Source organism: Phoenix dactylifera, chromosome 13 (assembly GCF_009389715.1).
Source record: "Phoenix dactylifera cultivar Barhee BC4 chromosome 13, palm_55x_up_171113_PBpolish2nd_filt_p, whole genome shotgun sequence".
Taxonomy (NCBI): domain Eukaryota; kingdom Viridiplantae; phylum Streptophyta; class Magnoliopsida; order Arecales; family Arecaceae; genus Phoenix; species Phoenix dactylifera.
In genome coordinates, this window is record NC_052404.1 from 12,467,917 (window position 1) to 12,489,117 (window position 21,201).

At 37.5% G+C, this 21,201-nt stretch overlaps 2 protein-coding genes across 3 annotated transcripts; one reads left to right on the plus strand and one right to left on the minus strand.

Moving 5' to 3' along the window:
* The first annotated feature begins 2,194 nt into the window (after positions 1–2,194).
* Positions 2,195–6,136, plus strand: LOC103716780 (NADPH-dependent aldo-keto reductase, chloroplastic-like). The gene is made up of 7 exons (XM_008804937.3): positions 2,195–2,332; positions 2,903–2,953; positions 3,237–3,313; positions 3,433–3,520; positions 3,598–3,873; positions 3,970–4,215; positions 6,003–6,136. The coding sequence occupies exons 1-7, from the start codon at positions 2,195–2,197 to the stop codon at positions 6,084–6,086; spliced, it is 960 nt and encodes a 319-aa protein (XP_008803159.2). The 3' UTR covers positions 6,087–6,136.
* Positions 6,137–12,611: 6,475 nt separating this feature from the next.
* Positions 12,612–20,490, minus strand: LOC103716766 (PRA1 family protein A1-like). 2 transcript variants are annotated; one of them, XR_605592.2, is made up of 9 exons: positions 20,030–20,490; positions 19,556–19,596; positions 19,390–19,468; positions 15,446–15,532; positions 15,272–15,360; positions 15,105–15,176; positions 14,891–15,010; positions 13,045–13,213; positions 12,612–12,854 (listed from the first exon to the last, which is right to left on the minus strand). XR_605592.2 is itself a non-coding variant. In XM_008804918.4 (8 exons), exons 1-7 carry the CDS (start codon positions 20,185–20,187, stop codon positions 14,907–14,909), a joined length of 630 nt encoding a protein of 209 aa, XP_008803140.2. In that variant the 5' UTR covers positions 20,188–20,490; the 3' UTR covers positions 12,627–13,213; positions 14,891–14,906. The 2 variants fall into 2 exon arrangements, 1 of the variants encoding a protein (XP_008803140.2); XM_008804918.4 differs by having other exon boundaries at positions 12,627–13,213.
* Positions 20,491–21,201: the final 711 nt, after the last annotated feature.

Sequence of the window (21,201 nt, forward strand, 5' to 3'; positions counted from 1 at the left end):
GGAAGATACATTGTCAATCATGTGCTGCAAAGAGAGGAAACAGAAACCCATCCTCCTGTAATTTGGAAGACCGAAAAAGAGGGAAACAGGTTATGGCCATCATGTACAATAAAGTTGCTCGGATTTAGAGGAAAACAACTTTACAGGCTATTTTTCTTTTCCTTTCCTTTGATGAGTCCCTCTGCTTGACTTCTTGGAAGAAAGTTGGTTTTAGAAGTCTAGAATCCATCCCTTATAATCTAAAATATAAAGAAATCTGTTACTCCTAATTATAGATTTGTCCCGTGCGACCAGCATGTTGTAAATTGTTACTCCTTAAATCTTCAAAACCTCGTCCGGTATAAAGAAAGGTCTCTTGGTCAAAGTGGGGTGCTCTTACCCAAGCCAAATGAAACTTAGCCCCTTTCGTTTACCAAGAAAACCACACTTCTCGGTTTTTAATGAATGACGCATTTGTTAAGGAGCCGTTTTCTTTCTTCATCTTGCAGTCTCGTCTTTCTTTTTTTCTTGTGCATGGGAGAGTGGGGGTGAGAGAGAAATTCCTCACAATTTTGAGATCTTTTGCTATCAAGAAAAACAGACAACCACAAGGTTGCCTTTCTTGGTCAAACAATAGACAACCATAATTAAGGCCTTCTATAGCCATCCAACCATCCAAGGTGCGAATTGAAAAAAAAATCATTAAAAATTTGATAAGATATGCTGGCGTATATTTTTTAATATAATCGACGTTGCCATAATCTCGGGAAAGATCATCGTTGGAGGAGACAGATTCGGTTTACGTGGATTAAAATTAGAAAGAAATTAAACTTGCAAAATAATCTTCTAGTCTTCTTAATGAAGAAAAATTAGGAAAGATATTTGAAAGCTTGCTCTCTTTAACGAAAAATATGTGTCAGGAAATGAATCCGCTATTATTTTTCCTTGCAAACATATGGAGCGGGGGTTGATTGGATTTTTATTCTCTTTACCTCCCGATTGGGAGGTGCGAAGGAATCCGCTCACCCTTGATTTCCTTCTCTAAGAGAGGGAGAATAGTAATAAAGGGATCTTTGGATGGCAAGATACCATGATTCTCCAAATTGATTCGGTATTTAGCATTTAGTAATTGAAAGACTTTTTAAAGACGTCATCCCATCCCGCTGCTCCGACTCCACTTCATGAATGGATGACTTGTTGTGAAGCTAATGTCATCTTCTTATATATCCGTGTTTTAGACTTCTAGTAATACATATTTACGAATAAACTTGTGGAAGTAATCAAGAACAAAAGCAATTTCTCAAAAATGATGCATCGAGCAAGTTTTTTTTCTTCTCAAAACATATACTATAAATCAGCTCGAGCAACAATTCAATTGCAGGGATATGTGAATTTCTGATTCCACCGAACAGATGCCGTGACCATTATTATTAATTCACCTGAGGACGTCTCCAAGGCACCAAGTAAAGCCTCAGGGGACTTGCAGCCGGACTGCTGCATTGACCTCTATCTGGTATGATAAGAACTAGATTATTTATTCGAACTCCTGTACGAATTGGTAAGTAGTCTGCAAGATCTTGGAGTACTTCCTGCTACGTACGTATGGATCACCCGACTGATAATGTTATAATTTAACTTAAATAATATTATTATTTAAGTTAAATATTGTTATTGTTGTTATTATTGCCGAGGAGGAGGATCGAGGAGGTAAATCACTTAAAAATGGTAGTATTATTTAATATTTTGATTGGGAAAAAAAAATGATGATGCAGTTATTTAGCTGAGAGATTTCCTCCTCTGACCGACCGATTTTGGTTGAGCGAGTCAGCGCCGATTACACTGCTCTGTCCTTGGATCCCTCTCCCTCGCCTTTGCGTTCCCAGAAGCGAATTAGCCGGGGGAAAAGGAAACCATAAAACAAAGCCTTCATTAACGGAGAGAAACAAAAAGGGTGTTCGTTCATACTTTCTTTTTTTCTTTTCCCCTTCACACAATTTTCGTGTTGTCAAAAAAATCCTGGGCATTTTCCTCCTTTCCGATTGATGCAATGAGAGTCTTGCCAAAATCCCTTCTCCAAACGCTTTCTCTATCCAACTTTTAGGCCTACAATTTATAAAATTATTCCCCCTTTTTTTTTTCTTCTTTGAAGAAAACTATATTTGATAAGAATCGGGATTTCTTTCTTTTCCCTTCCAGTGATCTTCAGCAGAAGGAAATGGAAAGTGAAGGGAAGCCTGAATTTGGGCCGCGCTACTTTGAGCTCAACACGGGTGCCAAAATACCGGCCGTTGGGTTAGGGACGTGGAAAGCTCCGGCTCGGTTGGTGGGCGATGCCGTTATTGCCGCCGTGAAGGTATGTATAAATTCTCACTTACAATCTCAAAGTTTCTTTAAGCTTGTTTCAATCTCTATTTTTCGGTACGCTTCTTGTTTTAGTGTCATATATACATACCTCCTCGCATTAATATTATTTTTGAACCCTTTCTGTTGATTCAAGAATGTTTTGAGTTAGCTCTAATTCCTTGAGCTCTCTAGGTAGCTAGCATACTATATGATGTCTGAGTCGTTAGGTAAAGGAAAAAGGAGATATGGTTAAGTTGCCTATGGAAATATATTGATAGAGACAACTCTTAATCCAGCCTAGTGAGAGAGCTAAATGTATTAATTTGTTCAAAAAATTCATTTGATTATTGTTATTAGAGTTTCCTTTTGCTATAAGTAAATGATGAGATGCATGACTCATCTAATCTCTGCTCTGAATGAACTAGTCCAGGTGGTAAACTATACCGGCTGAATGAGATGTCAACCATGGATTCATTCCCATTATATGCTGCTTATATGTTAAAGCTACTTGTGCAACATGCATGCATGACCAGAACATTCATATCTATGGATTCAAGGCTGACAGATATCTATTCTGCAGGCTGGATATAGGCATATTGACTGTTCCAGAGTGTATGAAAATGAAAAGGAGGTTAGCGAAAAGATCCATTACTTTTTTCTATGCTCTTTGATTATAGAAGTAGGATCTTCTCGAATTTATACTGGGAAATGCTTTAATATCTGCCCTTTTAATCTCCATTTATTAGTAGACCTCCGTGCATTCCACTTTTTTTTTTCTTTTCAAGTTTTTGTTATCACGACGCAATTTATTGTGAGGTATTGAGATTTCAGAATGCCGATAAATTCTGGGTTTCTTTATCTGAATGAGGTTATGCAGTTCATACCGTTCTATGACAATGCTGAGCTCAATGCAGGTTGGAGCTGCCTTGAAGCAACTATTCTCCGCTGGAGTGGTGAAGCGCTGCGACCTCTGGATCACTTCCAAACTATGGTAACCCTATCGACCTCTAGGATTAGATCTGACAATTGACTTTTCCATACATGTCGGAAAAATTTTATCCATGCATGGCAACGATATATGGTAAATTTCTGATTCTTCCGATGGAACAGGTGCAGCGACCATTCACCTGATGATGTCTCCAAGGCACTAAGTAGAAGTCTAGCCGATCTGCAGCTGGACTACATCGATCTCTACCTGGTAAAATTCTTGCATGAATGAGGTATGGTATAAAGTTTGCAAGGTAAGGTCTTAATTAACGATGGGAATGCTTTCAGATCCACTGGCCGATCCGGACAAAGCCTGGGTCGCGTGGTTTCGAAGCAGAGGTCATGCTCCCTCTATCCCTGTCGGAGACATGGAGCGCCATGGAAGGGCTGTATGCGTCGGGGCAGGCGCGAGCAATCGGCGTGAGCAACTTCTCCACCAGAAAACTGGAGGACCTTTTAACGCATGCCAAGGTGCCGCCAGCCGTCAACCAAGTCGAGTGTCATCCTGCCTGGCAGCAGCCCAGCCTCCATAACCTCTGCCACTCCACAGGCGTCCATCTCTCGGTACGACATCTCTCAAATCCCGATCGATCGAGATTCGAGAGTCTGGCTAGCTATTTCTCTGACTTCTTGCATGTATCCCCGAATTTTATATACCAGGCTTTCTCTCCGCTGGGATCTCCAGGGTCGTGGATCAAAGGAGAGGCCCTCGAGGATCCCACCCTCGTTGAGATCGCCCAGAAACTTGGCAGGTCCCCCGCTCAAGTCGCTCTCCGCTGGGGTATTCAGAGCGGCCACAGCGTTCTACCAAAGAGCACGACCGAGTCCCGTATTAAGGAGAACCTCGATCTTTTCAGCTGGAGCATTCCTCCAGATCTCTTCTCCAGGTTTTCCAAAATCCCGCAGGTAATTAATATTTCGCTGTCTTACATCCGCGCTATCAAAATTAACATGCCCACCGCAAACATCTAACACATCCGCCGACGCCAATATTTAGGCCCTGTTTCGGGGAGCTTTTGGAGGGCCAAAAAGCACTTTCTGGCCCTGCAAAAGTACTTTTAGATGAAAAACTGTGTTTGGTAAATTTTTCAAAAAGCTGTTTCAGCTTTTGCGGGAAGCTGAAAACAGCTTTTGGGAGGAAGCTCCAATTTGGAGCTTTTGGGAGGAAGCTGTTTCAGCTTTTTCGGAAAGCTGTATTTTTGACAAAAATGCCCATATTAAAATAACATAATTACATAGTTTGTCCCTTTATAAACCTAAAAATCTGCTGGAGCCAAGAACCCTAGCCGTCAAACTCCCTTCCATAAGAAAAGGTATTTTTCTTTTCAATTTTTGTATGCATCTCTTGAACCACATTTTAGAAGAAAAAAAATTTAATCCTTTTCCATACCTTCCAAAATCAATCTATTGTTTTTTTTTATCATCAACCTCGCGGCCCACGCTGAGGTCCTCCTCGAGCGTGGACCATGAAGAAGAGCCCATGGACCGCGGAAAATTATTTTATGAAAAATTATTATGAAAAATTATTTTATACTAATAATTATAATATTTTATACCTTTATTTTTATGTTATACTATAAATATAATATCATATTATATTATATCATAATACATTAATATGCTATGTTAAATAATTTAATATTATGTTATATTATAAAAAATTAATTTATACTAATAATTATAATATTTTATACCTTTATTTTTGTATTATACTATAAATATAATATCATATTATATTATATCATAATACATTAATACGTTATGTTAAATAATTTAATATTATGTTATATTATGAAAAATTAATTTATACTAATAATTATAATATTTTATAACTTTATTATTGTATTATACTATAAATATTATATTATATTACATTACATTATAATACATTAATATGTTATTTTAAATAATTTAATATTATGTTATATTATGGAAAATTAATTTATAATAATAATTATAATATTTTATACCTTTATTATTGCATTATACTATAAATATTGTATTATATTACATTACATTATAATACATTAATAAGTTATTTTAAATAATTTAATATTATGTTATATTATGAGAAATTAATTTATACTAACAATTATAATATTTTATACTTTTATTATTGTATTATACTATAAATATAATATATATTACATTATATCATAATATATTAATATGTTATGTTAAATAATTTAATATTATGTTATATTACAAAATATTAATTTACTCTAATAATTATATTACTATTATGCTATATTAACATAATATTATTTTATATTACAATAATATTATACTATATCGTATATTTATGTATTAATTTATATTATGTTTTATTATGTTCTGTTGTATAATACTATGCAATGTCCTTTATGGTAATTTTGTCATACAAAAGTACTTTCTCAGTTTATTTACCAAACACAAAACAAAGTACCACAGCACTTTACGAATGTAGTTACCAAACAGCAAACAGCTTTTTATAACAGCTCTACTTCAGACAGCTCTACTTCCAACAGCTCTACTTCTAACAGCTCTATTGCCAACAGCTCCTCCAAACAGGACCTTAGTGATGTCGATCGAGGTCAAATGCCAATTAATATTTAGTGCAGCAACGGTGCACCGCTACGTACGTCAGCATTTCGTCTCTTTTACTTGAGAGTAATAATGTTTAGCATCCCATCTCGGTGGGAGTGGTTCTGCAGGCAAGGCTACTCCGGGGCGACTTCGCCGTACATGAAACGGGTCCTTACAAAAGCCTCGAAGAGCTGTGGGATGATGAAATATGACGTTCGGTGGATCCACCAGTCGGCCAACCAATGGTGGCGACGTTCAGTGCGTAAATGCATGCGATAGATTGATCTGGTTTTCAATCCTTAATTTTTTCTCGGTTCCTGTATCATTTTCCCCGTACCTCAACCTCAATGCCGACATTTTTTATGCTCATTGCTGGCAGCGCGAGGTAGATGACGACTCTAGTGCTACCGCGTGCCCCATGGCTCCCTGCAGGGTAAGAAATTACACCCTACACCTACACGCATGCACCGACGTGGTGGCCGTGCACCAAGCCAGCCGCCGCGATAAATGGATCTCCCATGAAGGAGACAAGGTAATTGGCATGATGCAGGGTCATATGGTACGTACACATGATATAGGGTATAATTTTCCCTTGTGCACTGCACCATAAATCAACCTTCTCCTGTTGAAATAAAATTAGAGATGGTTTGGTCTAGCTGACATGCAATCAAGGCATTCATCTTTCCCAGCTAGAGCGGCAGGGAACGTTGTTTTTGAACCATCAAACTTATAGACTGTGGTGGCGCGCCATTAAGTATAAATCAAGAGCGATTGGGGTGGCGAGCGCAACCCATCTCGGGGAGCCTCTTCGATTTAGAAGGCAATTACCGAGAGTTGTCTTCGAACGAGGCCTCTATTCTTTCGTTATCTCGGTGGTGCCCATCTTGTACCCCCCAGTTTCAAGTCGTCTCCAATCCACCAATTTCAAGCTTTGACAGATCAGCATTCCACTGATCAGGGTGAATGGATGGTGGATTTTCTCAAGGAATTTTTGACGTCTTCTTCCATTCCGAAGTTGCCGGTGGCAGGTCCGAGTGATTAATTGTGTTTTGGTATTCCTTCCCGGTTACGAGAAAAAGTGACATCCAGTGAATCTCATCCTCGATTGTCGTGGAAAGTGAAGACGCACCAATTGTTATGGAGCTTAGCAAGGGATCGGCTCCCAACCTATCGCAATCTCAATAGGAGGCCTTTGACATGTGCAACACTCCTAATGTCCGGTCGTGGCTAGGATTTTGGATTTGGCAACAGGCCTCTTACATGGATCTTAAGCATAACATTCCTTCACTAGGATTTTTTCATTTATGCAAAGTAGGGCTCAAATCAAATAGAATATTAGTATATTTATATTCATATTAATTTTATTTGATGAATTTAGATATAGATGTTAGTTAGATGCAAAAATTTATATCCATATTTATTTAAAATAGATACCGATACAAATCGAATATCGGAAGCATAGATATAAATATAGATATAATTTGGATAATTACATTTTATAACTATAGAATCAAAGATATTGCTAAGTAGATGATAAATTAAATTAATAGAATGTTAATATGGTTATTTATTTTCTTTAAAAAATTATGAATGCTATATAAAAATTAAATAGGATTATAAATAGAATCAAATATTCAGATACGGATCAGGTAGTTGTTCATCTTGTTGAGATTCATTGCTAAGTCCTAATCCTATTAGGATTCCTGTTTAGTTGGTTATTAGTCTTAATAACTTTAGAATTCTATTCATAGTTTTATGCTACTAGAATACTTATCCTTTAGCAATGATAAGTCTTATCTTCATCGTTTAGTAGTGATAAATTTTATCTTCTAGTGGGTGTTGAATCTGAGTAGGAATCAAACATCCCACTCTATTTAAGAGGACCTTTGGTGTGGCTTGAGAATACGAGAGTGGCTTAAGAAAAAGGAGAGTAGCGTGAGAAAAGAGAGAAAAGGAGAGAGTAAGAGTTGTTCTTCCTAGTAAGGAGTGAGAGAGAGCTTTTTCATATGGCTCATTCTTTTTAATAAAATATTTTTTCTTTCCTAGTTATTTTTCTTCTAGCACCTCTTTTCTATTATTTGTTTAGTGTTTGTTCTAGATCTTGAGCCGACACGATCGATCTACTTCGCATAGCGTGCCGTTCTATATGGTATCAGAGAGAGATTGGAGAGTGGTTAAGTGATTTGCGGCTTCGATCAGATTTTTTTGGAGCATAAATTTTGGAGCGGCAACTTAATTGCTGGTAGTTTATATGTTCATAGCTCGGTATGGTTGAAGAGCTTTCAATAATTCGCTGTGCTATAGTGCAAGCTTGTGGACTCTTGTTTTAGTAATTCCAGAGATGAGTTATCATGGTTGATGCTACTATCTTCTCTCTCAATAGGTTCAACATGCCTGAACTTCCCAACATCAATGTGACTACTTTTATTATTACTACTTCTCTTCATAAGTTAAACAACATTTGTTATCCAATTTGGAAGCCTATTGTCAAGTCTTATATGAAAAGACAAGATTTATAGGATATTCTGGATGAGTCAAAGTCGATGCCAACATATACTCTCAATGATGATGTTGTAAGAAGGAAGGAGAATCTGAAATCAAGAAAACTGATGTGGATTAAAAGTGATAGAATAAATTATCTCCATATCTAGAATATACAAGAGCCAAAAAAAGTATGGAATGTTCTCGTGGCTATCCACTCAAATTCAAGTAAGGTGAGACATTTTAAAAAAAAGTTGCCTGAAGAGTGGATCTTAGTTCCAGGCTTCCATAAAAATTTTGAAGAAGATCAGAATTGGTTTAAATATGAAGATTTGAATCAGGGGGAGCTTGATCAATTAAAGACCGGTTCAAGTTTGAAAGATTTTTAGAGTATAGTAAGGTTGCTTAGCCTGAGGATCAATTAAATTCAGAAAAAAATCTGAAATAGGAGGTGCTTAATCACATGGATGATGTATCAAGTTCAGAAGAGATCATGATTGAAGTTGCTCAAGAAGAGTCAAAGGATGCCTTAGTTCATCCGTCTGTAGAAATCTATCTTGGGGAATGAGGATGATAGTGTTATTTTGATGATTAACAAGCAATTATCTAGAGTATGTTATAAGTTAAATCGATACTACATTCTTAAGTCTGTTACTCTCAGTATATTTGTTTAAATTGATATAGATACATTTCATTGTTCATTTGAATGAATCTAACCTTGAGATGCAGCAAAGTGTGGATTGAGTCGACCCAAAGGATGATTGGGTCGACCCCGACACATCAAGAAAACATTTGGCACACTTCAGCAAAAATGGCAAAGATGAACAGTGAGTTGGGTCGACCCAAGGAAAGCATGAGTCGACCCAAGGATCAAGATCCTCAAAACAAGACAGAAAAATGGTTCTCTGGATTTACTGAGAGGGTCGACCCAAGAAGTAGTTGAGTCGACCCAAGCTTGAGTCGACCCAAACCCTGAGAGGGTCGACCCAAAGGCAAGACAGAAAAGAAGACAGAAAAGGTTCTCTGGAAACCCTGTTAGGGTCGACCCAAGAAGAAGTTGAGTCGACCCAAGTGAACTTTGAGTCGACCCAAAGAAAGGTTGGGTCGACCCAAGTGAAGGAAAGCTGAATTCCAAGTTTCTGTGTTTCTGAAGGTTGGGTCGACCCAAGAAAAAGTTTGAGCTGACCCAAGGTTTGGGTCGACCCAAGAAAAGTTTGGGCTGACCCAAGGTTTGGGTCGACCCAAGAAAAGTTTGGGTCGACCCAAGCACGGGCAGAAGCATAACGGCTAGTTGTGCAGAAGTGCTTTTTGGACTCCCAACGGCTATAAACGGCTAGTTTCTTCAATCCAACGGTCAGGAAGGACTATTTGGAGGTTGGAGAAGTATTTAAAAGGGAGTATTCATTAGAGGAAGCAAGCTTTGAAAATACATCAAGTGCATTCAAGAGAGAACCCTAGCAAGGCAAGCTTCATCCAAGTGCTTCATTTAAGAATCAAAAGAAAGTGGTTGAGCAGATTCAAAGAGTCATCAAGAGCTCCATCCACCCTTGAAGAGTGAAGCATCCTTGACAAAGAAGAGAGAAGTCACATCAAGCGATAAATATTCTCTAAACTCTTCTTTGTAGATTATATTGTTATATTTGCTCATCTAGGAGTTTAAATCTTCTTCCTTTGTTTATTAAACTACTTGTAAAGGTTGGTTGGTTAGCCCGCAAAACCAACGGAATAGGTTGATTGGTGAACCCGGAAAACCAATTGGAAAGGTTCGTTGGTGAGCCCGTAAAACCAACATAGGTTTTTGGTGAACCCGGAAAACCAAAGTGTAAAGGTTCGTTGGTGAGCCCGTAAAACCAACATAGGTTTTTGGTGAACCCGAAAAACCAAAGTGTAAAGGTTCGTTGGTGAGCCCGTAAAACCAACATAGGTTTTTGGTGACCCGGAAAACCAAAGTGTAAAGGTTCGTTGGTGAGCCCGTAAAACCAACATAGGTTTTTGGTGAACCCGAAAAACCAAAGTGTAAAGGTTTTTGGATTGTGAGCCCGGAAAACAATCCAACTGTAATCCGCGGGATTATAGTGAATTCCCAAGGGGTCGCTTGGGGAGTGGACGTAGGTGCTAAGGAGAGCACCGAACCACTATACTTCTTGTTGTTTGTATTGTGATTTGTTTAAGTTCACTAACTCATCATTTAACACAAGTAAGATAGTTAAAATTAAAGAAACCAATTCACCCCCCCTCTTGGCTTGTCACCTTGGGCAATAGGGAATCAAATAATGCAAAAGAATTCTGTGTCAAAGCTGTCCAAGATATGGATATTTCTTATGGAGATTTAGTCAGCCATGAGATTAAAAAGCTGATTAATTTTGAAGTAGTTATGCTTGGTGGAGATGATATATGTTATACCTTGGTACTTGACAAGGTTTTTAGTATACCAATTGATTGTGAAGCTACTCCAAAGTTTGACCTATTATAAGACTCTATGCATAAGAATTTGATTTCATATGTAAGAGCGAATTATATGCAGATACTTGAAGCTGCTCAAGTGGAGGTGATGGTTGATACTTACACTGGTTGCAACTGGCAACCTGATACTTGTTTGGATAAACTGGATGCCCGAAATCTCGACATCGTGACCGTAGAGTCAATGTTGAAGAGAAGTGTTAGAGGACATCATCGATTTCGATGTATGCATCGAAAAGGACAACCTAGCCAAGGAGTTATTGTTTGAGCCAATGAATGAGTTCTACTATTCAATTATTGGTTTGATAAGTTATTACAGATTGTTGTTAATGCGGCAATATTGGCAATGGCTGTTGTAGCATTTCACAACATCGACAAATTCAACGTTGTCAGCATTGACTTCGCAATGAGGAGTATTGAGATTCATTGCTAAGTCTTAATCCTATTAGGATTCTTGTTTAGTTGGTCATTAGTTTTAATGACTTTAGGATTCTATTCCCAGTTTTATTCTATTAGAATATTTATTATTTAGCAGTGATAAGTTTTATCCTTATTCTTTAGTAGTGATAAAGTCTTATCTTTTAGTGGGTGTTGGATTTGAGTAGAAATCAAACATCCCACTCTATTTAAAGGGACCTTCTACCTTCTTCTTTGATGTGGCTTGAGAAAAGAAGAGTGACGTGAGATTAGTGAGAAGTAAGAGAGAGCTTTTTCGTGTGGCTCATTCTTTTTAATAAAGTATTTTTTCTCTCCTAATTATTTTTTTTTCAATATCTCTTTTCTATTATTTGTTTGATGTTTGTTCTAGATTTTGGAATGGCACGGCCGATCCACATAGCATGCCGTTTTGCACATCCATATCCATATCTATGTTTTTTTAATAGATATGGATATTAGTCGAATGCTTGAAGTTCTATCTATATCCAAATAAATTGGGATACAAAAATGAATCGAAATAGATATTATTTGATCTACTTTCATCCCTACTTTAAAGTAAGAGGATGAATCCAAAGGAGACGAGCAGCAAACCATCTTGGCGTGTGTGGTGCCTTGAGGAGCCGTAGGAATTTGCAAGTCTTTCAAAATGTTAACCAGCATCCAGGAAAGACCATTAGATCAGCGTCTGTCCTATCACGAAATATTGCTCTGATCAAGTTACGAGGAGCCAATAAGGACCTCAAGGTTGGAGTCTATTTCAGGTGCTCGATCGGCGTAGAGAAGAGGGTGATTCAGCCACTGCTATTGGATGGTTTAAAGCACTTAGGTCCGAAGCCTCATCTTTGTCGATAATGCTAGATGAGAGATTTGTGAGCCAAACTTGTGCCTAATTTTAGAATAGCCAAGCTTCTACTTGCGGCGTGCTGCAGCCTTAGCAGATGCTGTGGGTCTTTCTTTTGCTCGAATGTGATTCTGGGACCTTGATCCAAAAAAGGGTTTACAATGTGATTCTGGGACCTTGTTCAGCGGACGGCGACCTGGCTCCCTCTCTCGACTATAAAATTTAAATCCAGGGAGATGCCTCCACTAACATTCAGCTTTATCTTTACTTATTATTTTGAGGTTTGATATTAGTTTCAGGCTGGAAGAAGGAAACGTACAGCTTCAGACTAAAGAAAATAAAACAAAATAAAATCAAGCACATAGCTGATCCCTCCTTTTTACCACCACGTTACAGTTAGTGGTACCAGACATTGCCTGCCGCATGCCCATATCGCTACCTGGTTTGCAGGCTAGCTGTTAATAAAGGCTCCAAGTTGTCTTAACTCAACCAACCTATATAAACAAACATGGAAATCTGCCCGCGCATAATGTTTTCTTTTTACCCAAAATCTCGTCAACTGCACCTTTCCAAAGGGTTTAGTGAGAAACAGAATTTGACTACAGACAATAATTACAATGCATAATTACGGTCATTACATGGTTTTAAAGAGCAATCAGCTGAAACAGTCCAGATTCCATTGTCAAGATTCAGAGAACAAAGGGGGATTTGCTGCTCGGTCAAATGTTCTTCAAGATGTAATGCCAACAATCCATCCATCCTAGCCAGATTACACAGAATTAAAACAAGAAAACATACCACACAATACAGATTCTAAGCAAACACCTTGCATGACATATCTCTAACCATCTGATGGATTTGAATCATTTCAGCAGCATAATAGAACCTTCTAGTAGTAAATATTACAGAATCAAGTAACAGGTGACCGCTACTGAGAGACTACAGCTTACCGCTTATGATTCATAGTTTCTTCATAAATGGGACAGAAAAGGTTCTGCAGAAATTAGAACCGTTAATGGTCTATAGTACGCTCCACAACAGGTCTGCACCTTTATAATAAAGGCAGATCAACCGTCCACAGAAATTAATGAATTTTGACGTTGTGATAGCGCCCAAGTCCTGCCAAGAAGCATAGCGTTAGTAGGCATATCAAGCAATGCAGATTATATGCGATTATTCATTTTCAGAAATGACAAGTCACACAACTTCCATCTCTACTTAGTTAAGCCCTAAAAGAGTGATGAGATATCACCATACTGAATAGGACCAATATTTACATAAAATATTGTCTTATTCGTTGGTAGGAGACTTAAGCTTCTCAAATCTCTCAGATTAACTGCCTTACGGTGCATGCAGAGCGAGCTTAAGTGGTATGTAATATGTCACCTTCTATGCTTCTTCTTCTTTTGATATTTTATTAATAAACAATACAAAATGCAAGTAGGGTATATACGAGTGCAGAAGAAGAAGACAAGCATAAACTAACTCAAACAAAGACTAGGTAAAAAGATCCAATGAGATGAACTACATAATAACATCTATATAAGAGCTCCTAACTTTTACACAGTTCAGATTGGTAATCCCCAGACAAGCTGCTAAACTTTCTTATTTAACCAACCCTTGTCATTTATTCTTAATCTGATTTTATTAAGGCTATCTTCTTCATGTAGCTTACTGTGAGAAGCACCTCACTTGCAATCTCGGAAGAATATTGGAACAGGAACTTTGATATGTTATTCTACAATGCCATTGCATGGCCAAATCCTATGACTTTATATCAACAGCAACTGCAATATCACAGACTGAAATGCTGCACCATGTGTGTATCATGACAGAACAAGAAAGAGATACTCAACTAACATAATCTCCAGAATACTATACCTAGTGTGCCAACAATGCTGAAGCCTCCCTAAAATACTACACCTAGTGTTCCTAAAATACTTCATCAAGGATGTACGAGTCCTTCTATAAGACTTTGTCCATCTTCTGTTAATCAACCATCATATATGTTCCCTTATCTTCCTATTCATACAAAACTCAAATATCTCCATAGGATATAATCAGTTCTTGCCAAAGATGCTTCTTACCTGTGCACTAACTTGAAAACGCATACATCATATAAACATACAAGTAGTTGCCAGCATTCTAGAGCAATTTTATAATGCAGAATTCCAGAGATATAACTTTATATGTATACAATTATTGGGGCTATTAGATTTCAAATATTTGCAAGATCCCAAATTCAATGAATCAGCATGTCAGTAATATCAGTTGACAGAGACTGGCTCAAGGAAAGAACTGGCTGAATGCGTGCCTACCACGTAAGTATGATATCTCTTATATCAATGGCAAAAATAACTGAAGGTTTCTGAATTATCTAAATGAAAAAAGAAAGAGGTAGGGAGAAATTGGTGGATCAACAGGGCATTAATACTGCAATCCCAAGTTTTACCAAGACACTAAATATTCCACTCTAATTGAAGTGGTGGGACATTCCAGCTCTAAATAAAATAAATCTATCCCCCGCAACAATCCATCAAGTGCATATCTCATCCACATACAGAATATCAGACTGATACATCTAAACAAGCCTTCAAAACCTGGCAACTAGCTGATTATGAAAACACAAACAAAGTTTTTTAAAAAATCATGAAATGATGACATGTTGCCAAGCAAAATGTTTAAAAGCCTAATTGATGTTTATACATGTTGGATGTGTCAATAGATAATCCACAGTTAACAGTATGTTTAGAAGACAAGAAGCCTGGAACCAAATTTGCAAAGCTGTTATATAACCTCAGCAGGACCACCATTACAGCTCACTATAATTGCGCCACACTGCTCGGAACTCCTCACGAAATGTGTTCAGACGTGCTTTCAGATTTGGTGTTCTAAAGCTTGCATGAAGTAGTGTCGCTGCAGGAAAGTATTGAAAGGCCATGAGAATGGATCATATTCATGAATAAAAAATTATGATAATAACAATAAATCAGCTGTGTTTTGTTTATACCAAGCAGTCCAATGAGAAGTGCCCAAAGAACAGTAAGGAGCCTACAAGAGGTTAACCAGAGGATGCAACTGGCTGCAGATAAGAGAGCATTAATAATGACGTAGTTTGTCAGTGAGGAACAGGAGCTATAATGTGATAAAAATCAGCTTTTGACAGTTTATATTAACCTGCTGAGAATACTAAGACGAAAACCCAACGAGGCCATCCACATATATGAATCGCTCTTTTTGCAGATGGCCGCCCACGAAGAACAGGCCTGAGCATCAATCACATCAGGGGTAAAATTTGCCAGAGTTAACTAGTCCTTGCAAACTACGTGAACAAGAGGTAACCACACTCACGTTATAGGTGGCCTCAACTTTACAGCTAAATGTGGAGAAAACTGTCTGACAGTTCTTGTTACCTTCTCATTAAAAGTAACTGCAAAGCTGTAAAAGTTAAATCATCAGCAGGCATACTTGATTAGATTATTCAGATTAAATAAGAATTCAGACCAAAAATAATGACTAAATGCATCAGAAACATTGGGTAGCATGGGCAAACTGTCATAATTTACGAATCAACAATACTAAATAATGATGTAAACAAAGTTTCACTAGATTATGAGAGATGTTTCCATTTGAAATAAGTACAGGAAAAATCTTTTCACAATAATTTTGGAACACGAAGACTACTACCACTTTTTAATAACCACTGATCCACAACTGTCCCACAACTTTAGCATATTTTCAATTTTCCACATGGATGCTACAGTGTCATATATCATCTTAACCCACTAAATTAGAACAGAAGACTTCTACAACCATCTCAAAAACCGCAATAAATACATGTTAATATAATAATCTAATTTCATCCTTAATAACTGATATTTATATAGTTCTTTGATTTAGTCCAAGCAAATTAAAAATTCTACATCTTTTCAAAATTTTTCTTAGCTTATATTTGACTTTCCCCTCTTTCGTACCATGCTTCCACTATCGTACGAATAGCATTTCCTTCTAAATCCAAATTTACCAATGAAACAAACAAATTAACCATGAGGGTGGATAACCATCAAAATCTGTTCCCCTATAAAACTACTTGTTCAACAACTTCAAGAAATGGACAGTTTGCCTTCAGTTAGCCTCATCATCTTTCAACAAAATTGACTTTCTAATAATAGCAGTTTGATTCTACTTCCTCCCTCCTCCAAATTTACTAATTTGCAGATTGCCTACACACTTTCCAATAGTCGAGCCCTGATAACTACTAATATAACAAGTTAGTTAGTCTGCCAGCTATTTCATTTTTTTCAGTATTATCATGTAGATAAACCTGATTATAAGCAACATTTTAGTCTCCCTTTCCCATTATCTGAAAATTTGATGTTATCCTCACCTTTCGTCAAGTCTGGTATATTGTGTAATACACCATAAGCCAAATGAATAGCCATGTCTACCAGCTTTACTCATCTTCATGCATTCTACATTTTCATACTATTCATGCGCTCTCTCTCTCACACACACATATACACGTGTGTGCACGCACGCACAAGCACGTGCACACCTATACTTAACAAACACCTCTGTACTTCCATGACAAGGGTTGATTGCTATGCAGTGAGAAGCAGACTTATCTGAGTATTTCATGCTGGCAAGTTTTTCAGTCTTTTCTCACCAACAGTTGATCAATTTGTGACAAGCTTGATCTATTATTATATACCACTAGATGCTAAAATCTATTCTAAACTAAGCATTTGTTATCGCTTAATGACGTGCTGCTGTAAACACAATTATGATATGCCCTATCTAGAAAAATTTCCCCCTTAAACCTTCTCATAAATTCCTTCACAACACATGATCAATTTGGTATCTACATATCAATAATAATATTTCCATATTGATCGCTTCAATATTTCCATTTCATTACAGGTTCTTCTGATTTGTTTTCCCTAATCCGAGTTAATGGATAAGTAGGTGGCTCCCTTATGGATGTTATTGCTAAATCATCAACCAGAACACATTAAGTATACCATCTTGCACTTTGATCATGAACCTTTATTCCACATACTCTCTTGCATCCCATTCAACTTTACCTTACATGATCCTACCATTTACCAAAATACGTTCCACCCAAATATGTCTTGCATAATGCATCCAACCCAATCAAACTATATGTTGAATTTTCTACTACATTCCTCCTTAACTAATCACTAAGTGCCCATCTCTATGCAAAGTAAACACAAATATTGCTAAATATCATATGCCTTACACACAGTATGGCAACTCGCATTAAACTCATTGTTCTTATCCCAAATCATATACCCTCCTATATCCTTTTGAACCATACCTTATGTGACCAACTAGTATCCACCAAAAAAATACCTTCATGCCCAATGTTTCTATATTTAATGCATCCAAATCAAATTAAAGGATTATGTTCAGTTATAAATACAATATCTACTTATGGTGGGTAGGCATTTTTATTCCTGTCCAGCGTCCTGCTGCAGTTGATCTTTGGGTAGAAGGCGACTCAAGAACAGTTATTCACTGGTTCGATGGTCATGGTCATTCCATGCATCCCTACCTTGCCGGTAGTCAGTTTCTTCAAAGCTCCAGAGTTTGCAATGTCAAATTCATGCCACTCATATCGTCATAGAGGACAACCAGGTGTTGCCTATTAGGCAAACCCAGGTTGCAAGGCCTGCAAACAGTTGTCTCAGGACCAGAACTATCCCCCTGGAGTTTTCCCCTTGGTTGAGGCAGATGACTGAGGCACCTGTTTTTATCAGTTATGGTCCCATTTTTTAATATTTTGATTGAATCATTGGTGGCTACCCCCTTTTTTATCTCACAAAAAAAAAAACTACAATGCAATACCAACTCAACCTGAACAGGTCCATCATTTATTGTTTACAACTAGCATTTGATGCTTTGGACTTTTGTCACCATTATCCATGACCCCTTTGTAGTATCATTTTGTCTCATATCAACAAGTACACAGTCTCATCTCTCTATTTTGCTATTTTCAATTTACTTGGTTCCTTCTAAAATGTCACATATAACTCTCCTCCCTAGCATCATGTATACAAGAGATGTTGTACTTTCCTACAAAGATCTCCATGTTCCAATGAAATATGATTTCTTTCCCCTCTAGATAAATGGCAACTTTGGCAACTCAACAATGCCAAAATAGAAGCATGGATGCCTACTAAAAGATCTCTCTTCTATATAATAAACCACAATAAGCTACTCTCACAATCTTCCTTGTAATTGGGCAGCTAAGAGGGAAAATATACAACCAAGTTAATAAGTAACAAAGGTATAAAGAAACCATCAGCATTAAATACTTTTAGAAATATTTGAAACGACAATAAAAAGGAGATCTCGTGAGGATTCTGATCCTGACACCTTCCATGCAGGCAGTAAAATAGTAAAGCATGGCCTACCACTTCTTAAGCTGATAACATAATTATAAGAGCTTTCAGTAGTTCAATGCCTTTTCAATTTGATATGGAAACTTTACAGCCCATCAGTTATAATATGAGGCAGCCCTTTTCTTAATGGTGACACCTCTCTGATCTTCATTATTCTTACCAAAGCAGCAGTAATTATTTAGGGTTTCATGCAAGTCACTGTGTTGACTTCAAGAACCCAAAAGGCAAATAATTTTCTGAAAACTTTAAGGCCGTATTTAGATGCCCAATGCATCATCCATCAGATACAGTCTGCTGGGAAGCATAGGCAATAGATTAGACAAGAAGGTAGAAGAAGAGGCTGAAGGTATTTGGGTGGAGGATGACAGGACCATGAATAACCTTTCAAATGATTTTTCTGATCCAAAAGTTTTCATATTAGGGATCCTACAAACAACTCACCTGCATCCCCTATAATTCTTCCTCAATTTTAGGATTCCTACTATACAGTCCTGGTCTTATAGGAGATTTTTGGCTGGATAAGGTGTCCAAATGTCCAAACAGATTCTAAGTCTATAATCAAGCAAAATGCCAAGAATTTAAAGAATGCAATTCAACTGCAGTTGCATCTCCACAGTTGTATGGCATCATATCCTATGGGTACATAGAAGCAAACATGTAGCATCAATTCATGCTATGTGATGGATTGTAAATCCTACATATGATGAATGTGCATTACTTTACTCAATATACAGACACAGCGTTCTTGCCAGATAAGATATAACTAAAAGAAGTGAATTACCAGCTATAACTAGCTTTATATCAACATATAGCATGGCTATATCATCAACAAATCAAGGTGGCCAAACAATGAAGATTGGAAAAACTTACCTATCATTAAGGATTGCAATACTCAGGCCTGTCAAAATAGTAGCCAGAATGGCAAGAGGCCTTAATAGAAATCCCATCCCTACAGTATAAGGGGAAAAACGAAAACATCAGGAAACAACACAGACATGTATATATGAATCCAACATTATGTCAATAATTTCCTTACCAAGAATAAATATGATCATGACAAAGTAATTCGTCCGGTAACTGCAACTCACATAAATAAAGGACATCAATATGTAATATTTCAAAAGATAACAAAGTGAATTCAAAAAGCAAGAAAAGAATTTGCCTTTATATCTAAAAACTATAGAGATCTAATGCAATTAGTTTATGTACTAAAATTAAGAATGGTTTCGGAACTATTTCACGTAAATTCTTGGTTCACCTGGTTAATTACATGCTAAAGCTACTGAATCGCCAGGTACTGTTAGGGTTCTAATCATCGAAATAAGCAGTCGTTCGTTCAACAAATTTCTTGTATAAGAAGGACACTGATAAATAAACAACTCCAAGCATGTTATCTAATCGATTAAGAAAGCGTAGATCAAGAATCAAAGAAGTTTAAAAACGCCAATTAGGGTTTCGATTAGACAGTCCTAAATAAAAGAAATCAATGAGGATCGTGGTGCGACCGTACTAGTATAGGTTGCACTTTAATCGACTGCTCCATTTGGAGTAGGATCTGGGGACGGTGAATCTGGAGAAGAATTCGGAGACCGGGCGCGGAGGGGAAGACCAGTCCACTTCTCGAAGGGCGTCGATCAGATCCTCCGTCGTCACGTTCCCCCAATCCATCGATTACTCTCTCTCTCTCTCTCTCTCTCTCTCTCTGTGTGTGTGTGTGTGTGTGTGTGTGTGTGTGTGTGTGGGTGTGTGTTGGAAGAAGCCCTAGAAATCGGCAGTTCCGACCTCGAAGGAGACGGAGAGGCGAATATGAACGAAATCGGATGCGACAAAGAAAGACTAGAGGAGGATTTCGAATTCGAGGGAAAAGATATGGTCTCTCCTTCTCCGGATGGAGGAGTGGAAGAAGAAGGAGGTTTGGTTTTGGATCGAGTTTCGCCGCTGCTTCCAGAGAAAAGAGGGCTTCTGCCCGTCGCTTGCTTCTCTGCCCGTCTAAACGTTCGGCTCCAGCTATCCACGTGTAATTACGGAGCTACCCATCTCTCAGGAAGGTAACTACGATGCTGTCCCTCAAAATAATCGATATATTATTATATAAAAGAAAAAAAAATCCATAAACCTTACTGTTTCTCATTTCATTTTTGGTTCATGATAGAATTAGACATCATGGCCATCCATGTACCTCATGATGATTTCTGATGAGCAAGAGCGGTAAATTCCATAAAAGCTGCCCCATATGTAACATGAGCTGGGTAATCATACATTCATGATTTCAATAATATATCAAAATTTAGTTTTTCCCTTAAATTTTAGTTCTTTTCTTTTTTATAAACTTCGTGGTCATCAGAATTCTAGAAACCCAAGCTGTTTGTCTGCAATAGTGTGAGTGATCATTTAGCTCACAATAATTGGTTTTTTTTGTTTAATCTGGCCATGCTCTAGTCATTCTTTTTTTTCTTTTCTTCAATAACTTGGGCAGTTGTTGCTCTTTTCTGAAGAATGCTGTGTTTCATTTTCCAAATCCCGCTTTCTTGATTTATTTTTAGTTGCATATTACTGGGAGAAGCATTCTCTCTGGGACTTGGTCTATATAGCTTTCGGTATGTTGTTGAACTCTTCTAATACGAGATTAGGATAAGAAGCTGAGGCACCTTTGTCTGCTAACCCCTGTTTCTGAACGCTTTC

Coding starts and splice junctions, on each gene's coding strand:
- LOC103716780 (XM_008804937.3), top strand. CDS start 2,195: ATGGAAAGTGAAGGGAAGCCTGAATTTGGGCCGCGCTACTTTGAGCTC. Junction 3,314..3,432: donor TGGATCACTTCCAAACTATG/GTAACCCTATCG, acceptor CCGATGGAACAG/GTGCAGCGACCATTCACCTG. Junction 3,521..3,597: donor ACTACATCGATCTCTACCTG/GTAAAATTCTTG, acceptor GAATGCTTTCAG/ATCCACTGGCCGATCCGGAC.
- LOC103716766 (XM_008804918.4), bottom strand. CDS start 20,187: ATGGATTGGGGGAACGTGACGACGGAGGATCTGATCGACGCCCTTCGA. Junction 15,533..19,389: donor ATTGCAATCCTTAATGATAG/GTAAGTTTTTCC, acceptor TAACTTTTACAG/CTTTGCAGTTACTTTTAATG. Junction 15,361..15,445: donor AAGTTGAGGCCACCTATAAC/GTGAGTGTGGTT, acceptor ATTGATGCTCAG/GCCTGTTCTTCGTGGGCGGC.